At 54.3% G+C, this 8,703-nt stretch overlaps 1 protein-coding gene across 3 annotated transcripts in view; it reads right to left on the minus strand.

Annotated features, from left to right (window-relative positions):
- BCAT2 (branched chain amino acid transaminase 2) overlaps positions 1–8,390 on the minus strand; it is a 17,877-nt gene extending 9,487 nt beyond the window's left edge. The window contains exons 1-3 of one of the 3 annotated variants that reach the window (XM_017500488.2): positions 8,212–8,390; positions 3,872–3,946; positions 3,392–3,592 (exon numbers count right to left, since the gene is read on the minus strand). In XM_017500488.2, coding sequence (XP_017355977.1) covers positions 3,392–3,592; positions 3,872–3,946; positions 8,212–8,235 — 300 coding nt within the window. In that variant the 5' untranslated portion in view covers positions 8,236–8,390. Of the gene's footprint in view, positions 1–3,391; positions 3,593–3,871; positions 3,947–8,034; positions 8,192–8,211 lie in introns of those variants that run through there. The other 2 variants (XM_017500489.2, XM_017500490.2) reach the window with 2 other exon arrangements.
- Positions 8,391–8,703: the final 313 nt, after the last annotated feature.

The following is an 8,703-nucleotide window of genomic DNA, read 5'->3' on the forward strand; positions in this document are numbered from 1 at the left end:
CACTGGCACGCTGTCGGCTCACTGCAACCTCCGCCGCCCAGGTTCAAGCAACTCTCTTGCCTCAGCCTCCTGAGTAGCTGGAATTACAGACACCCACCACTATGCCCAGCTAATTTTTGTATTTTTAGTAGAGACGGGATTTTGCCATGTTGGCACCTGTAATCCAACAGGTGACTAACACCTGTAATCCCAGCAATTGGGATTTGGGGCTGTAATCCAAGCCCCAAATCAATTTTTAAAAATCCAACCTGGACCAGGCACAGTGGCTCATGCCTGTAATCCCAGCACTTTGGGAGGCCAAGGCGGGCAGATCACGAGGTCAGGAGATCAAGACCATCCTGGCTAATGCCGTGAAACCCCACCTCTAAAAAAAAAAAGAAAAGAAAAGAAAAAAAAAAAATCCAACCTGATAGGAAAATCAGCCTAGCAAACGGACAGTTCACACAAAAGGAAATACAGGTGGGCCTTAAGCTCATGAGAAGATAGTTGGTTTCATTCATCATTAGGGAGAAAAATACAAATTAAAATTACTTTGAGAGCCCTTTAAAATCACATGGGAGACTGGAAAAGATCTAAAATTTTGACAAGGGCTGTCCAAGGTATGGAAGCAGGCTCTGCTGGCCAGTGTAGAAACTGACACATCCTGCAGATGTGGATGTGGCAATACCTGTTAAGATTGAGAGCAAATATGCCCTTTGACCTATAGCTCCCGAAATGGAGCACAGAGATACACTTGCACTTAAAGGAAGTGACAGGTATACCAGATTCTTTACTGCAACATTGTTCATAATAGTATCAGGCTGGAAACAAGTCCAACAATAGGGGATTGCCTAATGAGGTACACTGTGAGGATGAAACATCATGAGGCTGCAAGAAACATGGAAAAAGCTCTTTAAGGGTATAAGGAAGAATTTCCAGGCCTGGTAGGATGGCTCATACCTGTAACCCCAGGACTGGGAGGCTGAGGTGGGAGAATTGTTTGAAGCCAGGAGTTCGAGACCAGCCTGGGCAACAAAGGGATATCCTGTCTCTGCCCAAGATTTAAAAATACACTGGGCAAGGTGATGTGTGCCTGTAGTCCCAGCCACTCGGGAGGTTGAGGCAGGAGGATCACTTGAGCCTAGGAGGCGGAGGTTGCAGTGAGCCAAGATCACGCCACTGCACTGGAGCCTGGGCAACAGAGTGAAACTGTCTCAGATAAATGAATAAATAAAAGTATTTAAAAAAAATAATAGGCCAGGCATGGTGGCTCATGCCTGTAATCCCAGCACTTTGGGAGGCCGAGGCAGGAGAATCACTTGAACCTGGGAAGCGAAGGCTGCAGGGAGCCGAGATCGTGCCACTGCCCTCCAGCCCAGGCAACAAGAGTGACACTTCATCTCAAAAAATAATAAAAATATAAATAAAATAAGAAAATGATAAATAAAATGGTTGGAATCCCACATTTTATGCTGTGTGTTATTATGCATGTGTATTGGTACCACAATAATAAAAAACAGGGCTGGACATGGTGGTTCATGCCTGTAATCTCAGTACTTCGGGAGGCTGAGGTGGGCGGATCACTCAAGGTCAGGAGCTCGAGACCAGCCTGGCCAACATACTGAAACCGTGTCTCTACTGAAAATATAAAAATTAGCTGGGCGTGATGGCACACACCTGTAAGCCCAGCTACCCGGGAGACTGAGGCAGAGGTTGCAGTGAGACTGCACCACTACGCTCCAGTCTGGGAGAAGATTGAGACTGTCAATAAAGAAACAAACACAAACGTGGTTGGCCTGTAATGCACACGTGCCGGGATGCACACGTGAGGGTGTCATGGGGACGGGATTGTCCTGTGCCCTCAGCCGCCCCCGTCCACCCCCTGGACCCGTGGGATCACAGCAGTGTATTCTGTCTGCCAGGGCCACACGCTTCCTCTGCGCTCACTCAGCTGAAGAAAAAGTACCGGACGCCCAGCCAGAGGACGACTGCTGTGCTGGGCTGAAAGGAGAAGCGCCTGGTGGTCTCCAAGTAACCGCCTTCCTGGGGGCTCAGCAGGCGTAATCCCGCCTGTCCTGCTTATGTCCTGGCAGAGTGTCTGGCTGCAATTGAAGGTTTGTGCTCTGTACAGAATCGACTGGTACTGATTAGATGTCCAGAGTAGGAGGGGAGAGGGGAAAAACAAAACCCTAAAATTCTGGCAAGGAAGGAAGAAAGGAAAAAAGGGAGGGAAGGAGGGAAAGGAAAGAACAGAACGGAATGAAAGTCTTGATGCCATAGAACCATGCCCTGGAAGACCAAAACCAGCCACACTGCTAACCGGTTACCGGAGCTGTGAGATGCTCATTTAAAGCTCGTCTCAACCAAAGTTTCTCACGAAGGCTTTGCTTTCAGCCACAGCTGTAAGTCCTAAAACCAAATGCCTCCTGGATTTGTCAAGTCTCTCAGGCTCGCCGGGTGCCACAAAGCCACTCCTCCTCCTGGGTCCTTGTTTGGGGACAGACCCAGGGTCTACCCAGTCACCTGGCTACAACTCTGGGCGCCATCCTCGGCCCTCTCATCCCTTCCCCCACCCACCCTGTCTGTCCATTGTGCCCCTGAATCTCTTTGCCTCCTCCCCTCCTGTGCCATCCTCCCCACTCTGCCCCAGCTCAGACCTCCATACCTGCCCATCCTCTCCCACCTGGGCCTGTGCCCCAGCCTGGCCTCCTGGCCTTCACTCCCATCCTCCACATGGCCTGAGAGACCTCTTACTATATCCAGACCTGGCCCCGCCCCTCCCTTCCTCAGAGCTCTCTATGGCTCCCAGTGCCCTTGGACAAGGCCCTAGCCCCTCGGCTCCTCCATGAACCTGATGACATTTTCAGCCTCCGCCATTATGCTCCAATGCTACAATTTCTCCCAAATGTGCCAGACTCTGCTCCTGTTTGGGGTTTGGACTGGCTGTCTCCTCTCCCGCCATCCCCCAGCTGTCCCCTCTCCCGCCATCCCCCGGTTGTCCCCTCTCCCACAATCCCTCCAGCTCTCCCCTCTCCTGCCATCCCCCCCCAACTCTCCCCTCTACTGCCATGACCCTAAGCTCCCCTCTATGCCAGAAGATGCCGTGCCTTCTTTCAAGTGAGGCTGGGGATCTCTACTGGCCTCTGCAGGGCCTCCATCAGAGCACAAATCACACCAAGTTACAACCACAGCACGGGGTTTTCCAAATGAAGGAAGTGGGTCTGCCCATCTCGGAAACCCAGCATCACTGAGCACAGCCCTGGAGCATGGAAGGCCTCAGAAAACGGACGATGACCGCACAGAAAGGAGAAACACGCAACAAACAAACCAAGGGAGGTGCCCGTGGCAAGAGACACAGCAAACAGGTGGAGACGCGGACAGGGACGGGGAGAGAGGCCGGCCGCCAAGCCACCTGCAAGGAGTAGTGGAGGCTGGAGGAGGCTGGGTGCAGCGTGAGGTTCTGGAAGGGCTGGATTCGGGGCTGGCCCCAGCCCTTGTCATTCCATTCCACCAACAGCATGTGGTCAGTGAATGTCTTCCCAAACACCAGGGGCTCGCCGGGGCCAGGCTTCTTATGAGGCTTCTGTGTCATTTCCAGCTGCAGGTCTGCAGCCTGAGAAAAGATGGGGGTGTCCTAGAATCTAGCCACAACCTCCAAGCTGAAAAACTACAACTCCCATGAAGCTCTGGGCCTCAGACCCATAGAGAAGGACCTGTCACCCTGGAGGATTCTGGGACATACTGTTTCATCTCTTTCCCACAGCCCAGTGACAGCCTATTAGGCTTCTGCCACCCACTGCCATCTCTGGGTTGTGGACCTTTTGGAGATGCCCAAAACCAGCTGCCAGTCCCCTCCTCCCTCAGAGCCCAGCATAGAGTTCCCTCCTTTCACCTTGAAATTGGAGGAGGCATATCTTCTGGGACCACACAGGAGCCAAGGGGAAGAGAGAAGTTTCCGGGCCCAGATCTGGGTGGAGAAAGAAGAGGGGGGGTGAGTGGGGCACAGCAGGGGCCCTCGCAGCCCACTCACCACCTCCTGTATTTGGAGGTCCCACTGGGCTGCCTGCTCTGCCCCAGTCCCAGTCCACCCTAGACAGGGGCATGTGGTCCTGAAGGAGGCCAAGTTCCCTCCCTGCCCCAAGGAGGGCTCCCTAGAGAGAGCAGAGTCTGCCCAGCCCCCTCCTCCATGCTGGCGGAAAGTCAAACGCAAGCACCTCCCACCCCAGAGACCTTTGGCCCAGCCTGGAGAGCAGCTCAGACAAGACGGCGATGATGAAGGCACACAGGTAAGTGAAGGCCTCCAGGGACCCAAGGGCTGACAGGCCTTAGAAGACCAAGGGACTGACAGGTGTTCTCCCCCAGGGCTCAGAGGTGCAGACCCAGGCCCTCCTCCCTCAGATCTAAGAGTCCAGCCTCTAGCCACCTCCTTCCTCAGATCCAGGAGTCCAGGCCCCAGCCCCTCCTCCCTCAGACCCAGGGGTCCAGACCCCCAGCCCCTACTCCGTCAGACCCAGGAATCAAGATCCCTAGCCCCCTCCTCCCTCAGACCCAAGAGTCCAGCCCCCAGACCCTCCTCCCTCAGACCCAGGTGTCCAGGCCCCCAGGCCCTCCTCCATCAGACCCAGGTATCCAGACCCTCAGGCCCTCCTCCATCAGACCCAGGAGTCCAGATGCTTATTCTCTGAACGTATTTGATCAACTGGGCTCTGATTACCTGAAGCGCAAACCCTACACCTTGGACACCACTTTGACAGTGACTTCAATTCCCTTCAGCCCCTGGGGCCTGGGGAGCCACCGAAGTCATCATTGCACAATGCTCGGGTGGGCCCTCCCTGAGGGTAGCAGGGAGAGCAGGTCTGGCTGTGTCCAGGAGGCTGCCCCCTCTCCAGTGACCTTGACCTCACAATACCTCTTTCCCCAGCCATGTGGCGAGCCAGCTGGGGCATGAGGTTGTGGGAGACAGAGGGGCCTGTCCCGTCCTGCCCTGTGAGCTGGGTAAGCTGGCACTGATTCTGGAGAATGGACGTGAATGGCCATGTCACTAGTCACTAGGTGAGTCGCTGGGAGATGGGGCTGCTGCGTGGTCTCGATGGTGTGGGGCTCCAGGGATTCTGGGGTGATCAGAGTGTGGGGCCCCTGATGGCCTCTGGGTGGCAACATCTAGCCTGCTCAGCCTGGCAGCCATGCTTCTGCCCAGAGGGACAGGACACCCACGGTTATGAGACAGACACAGTACAGGGACAGCAACCCCCAGAGCCAGAGCCAAGATGAAAAAAGAGAGTAAGAAAGGGAAGAGGAAGGATGAGAAAAAGAGACACAGAAAAGGGGGCACAAACAGAAAAAACAAAAACAAAACAGAAATTGATGCCAAGAAATGCCAAAATAGTTCTAATCCTAGAGAGAGGCCATGCTGTAATCCCAGCTCTGTGGAAGGCCAAGGCGGGAGGATAGCTTCAGGCCAGGTGTTCAAGATCAGCTGGGCAACAGAGAGGCCTCATCTCCATAGAAAATACAAGTTAGCTGGGTGTGGTGGCATGCACCTGTAGTCCCAGCAACTTGGGAGTGTGAGGCAGAAGAATTGCTTGAACCTGGGAGGTGAAGGTTGCAGTGAGCCGAGATTGCACCACTGCACTCCAGCCTGGGCAACAGAGCGAGACTGTCAAAAAAGAAAAGAGAAGAAAAGAAAAGAGGCTGGGCTCAGTAGCTCATGCCTGTAATCCCAGCACTTTGGGAGACAGAGGTGGGAGGATTGCTTGAGGCCAGGAGCTCCAAGATCAGCCTGGGCAACACAGCAAGCAAGACCCTGTCTCTACAATTTAAAAATTAGCCAGCTTTGGTGGCACACACCTGTAATCCCAGTTACTCAGGATGCTGAGGTGGAAGGATCACTTAAGCCCAGTAGGTCAAGGCTGTGGTAAGCTGTGATCACACTGCTATACTCCAACGCCAGTGACAGAGCATCTCAAAAAAAAAAAAAAAAATCAGGCTTGGTGGCTCATGCCAGTAATCCCAGCATTTTGACAGGCTGAGACAGGTGGATCGCTTGAGCCCAGGAGTTTGAGACCAGCCTGGGCAACATGGCAAAATCCCGTCTCTACTAAAAACACAAAAATTAGCCAGGCATGGTTGCACGTGCCTGTAATCCCAGCTACTTAGGAGGCTGAAGCATGAGAATTGCTTGAACCCATGAGGCGGAGGTTACAGTGAGCCGAGATCGCGCTACTGCACTCCAGCCTGAGCGACAGAGCAAACCTTAGTCAAAAAGAAAAGAAGCTAGGAGCGGTGGCTCACACCTGTAATCCTAGCACATTGGGAGGCCGAGGCAGGTGGATCACGAGGTCAGGAGATCTAGACCAGCCTGGCCAGCATGGTGAAACCCCATCTCTACTAAAAAATTAGCTGGGCATGCTGGTACGTGCCTGTAAACCCAGCTACTCAGGAGGCTGAGTCAGGAGAATCACTTGAACCCAGAAAGTGGAGGTTGCAGTGAGCTGAGATCGCACCACTGCACTCCAGCCTCGGTGATAGAGCAAGACTCTGTCTCAAAAAGAAACAGAAATAAAGGTTTGGGGGTGCACAGGGCAGGTATCTATAATGTGACAGAACCTCCACTATGTCCCATACAGCCCAGGAGTATCGCCATCAAAGACCAGAAGTGTCCCTGTTGAAGCCCAGCAATGCCCTCCATACTCCAGGACTGTCCCCATATCACAGTGCAGGACAGACCCCATCATAGCGCAGTCTGCCCCTGTCACAGCCCACAAACGACCCCATCACATCTAGAACTGCCCCCTTTATAGCCCCGGCCTCTCCGGTCACAGACCAGGGCTATTCTATGACAGCCCAAGACGCTCCCCATCACAAGGCCAGATTGTGCCCGTAACTTATCAGAACTGGTCCACAGCAGAGCCAAGTACTGTCCCCAGACAGCTCAGGAATATCCCCCCTCCACAGCCCAGCACTTCTCCCCACTGTAACCAGCACTGCCTCTGTCAAATACCAGGGCTTATTTCCTATTCACCAGGTCTGAAATTAAAACAAAACAAAACCCAGTGTTGTCCTTTTCAATCCCCAGGACTATCCCTATGTCTCTGTCTAGGCCAGTCCCTTAGAAACTGTCCCTACCATGGTCCAGCACTGTCCTCCCCACACCCCATCATAGCTGAGGACTCAGCCCAACTATCTCCATTACAGAATACCTCTGTCTTCAACAGAGCCCAGGGGTGTCCCATCATGAGTTCAGGACTCTTCTATGACACCCAAATTGTGCCATAATGAGACTGGCCACCTCAGTCCCAAGTGTACCTGTCAAAGCCCAGGACTGTCCCACCATAGCCCAGGAGTGTCACCACCAAAGGCCAGATTGCCCACATATCCCAGATATCACAGGACTATCCCCATCAGTGACTAAGAGCTGAAGAAAGTGAAATTTTGCCCTGACATTCATCAGCTGGGATAATAGACTCAAGTAAAGTTAGGTGCAAAGTTAACAAAGAGACAGTTCTCCCAAGTTACAGCGCAGCTGTGAAGGCTCCTAACCACCACCTCTTTCTTTAGCTGTTTCCTTCCTCACTGAGAAACATTGTTCTCTGAAATCACAGACTCTGGGAAACGCTGCTGCTGTTTGACATCGCCCAGTCAGCAGGGATCATCTCAGCTGGCCTGCAGCATTTATATGTCATTTTAACCATGAGACGCTAACTCGATTTCCAATCCAGGTGCAGAGCTTCAAACAGGAGTTTGGGACAACAATCCCCATCTCAATTTTATTTACCTTTCTTTAGAAGAAAATAGGACCTTGGATCCAATTCCCAGAGCTGAGACATGAGGTGGAACTCTGCCCTCACCGGCCCCTGGCCCTGGAGGTCTGGGCCCCTTTATTCCAGCGCCCCCACAGGCTGATGCCCCACCGCACCCCAGGCCTCCACTCCCCAAATCACAACTTCCCCACCCCGACGCCTCCCTCCTCACAGGATCCCCCTCCATGTTTCCCATTTTTTACCTCCCCAACAATTACTTGCCCCACCTCATCCGCGTCTACCCGCTCCCCCTCACCCCATTAAAGCCTCGTGCTCCTTTCCAAGGGTCGTCATCCTCCTCCGCGCCCCGCAGCGGAACCCCAGCGCGGGAGGGGCAGCGCCGAGTCAGACCCGCTGCAGGCCAGTGGTGCTACCGGAAGTGCGCCTCTCCAGGAGGTTCCCCAGCCCCCCCGGTGCCGGGCTGTGAACCCACCTGCCCCAGAGCGGCTGCGGCCATGATCCGTGCGGCGCGTAACTGCGCCCGCCCGGGGCGCGGCCCTGAAGAGAGACGTTCCGGCCCCGCCCCGCTCACGCCTCCTCCTAGGGGTAGGCGACACGCCCAGCACCCCAGGCCCGCCAGGCAGCCCCAGCTCCAGGGCGCCGGCGGGGAGCAGGACCCGCTTGCCAGACGCCCCACATTATTGCAGGGCGCAGGCGCTGGGGGGGGGCGGTTCAGGACTTGAAATACGGTCCTGGCCAGGCGAGGTGATTCACGTCTGTAATCTCAGCACTTTGGGAGGCCGAGGCGGGAAGATCACCTCAGGCCAGGAGTTCGAGACCAGCCTGGTCCAAAATGGTGAAACCCCATCTCTACTAAAAACACAAAAATTAGCCGGGCGTGCTGGGGGGTGCCTGTAGTTCCAGCTACTCGGGAGGCTGAGGCAGGAGAATCGCTTGAACCCGGGTGGCGGAGGTCGCAGTGAGC

The sequence above is a fragment of the Cebus imitator genome, unplaced genomic scaffold (assembly GCF_001604975.1).
Source record: "Cebus imitator isolate Cc_AM_T3 unplaced genomic scaffold, Cebus_imitator-1.0 Scaffold266, whole genome shotgun sequence".
Taxonomy (NCBI): Eukaryota; Metazoa; Chordata; class Mammalia; order Primates; family Cebidae; genus Cebus; species Cebus imitator.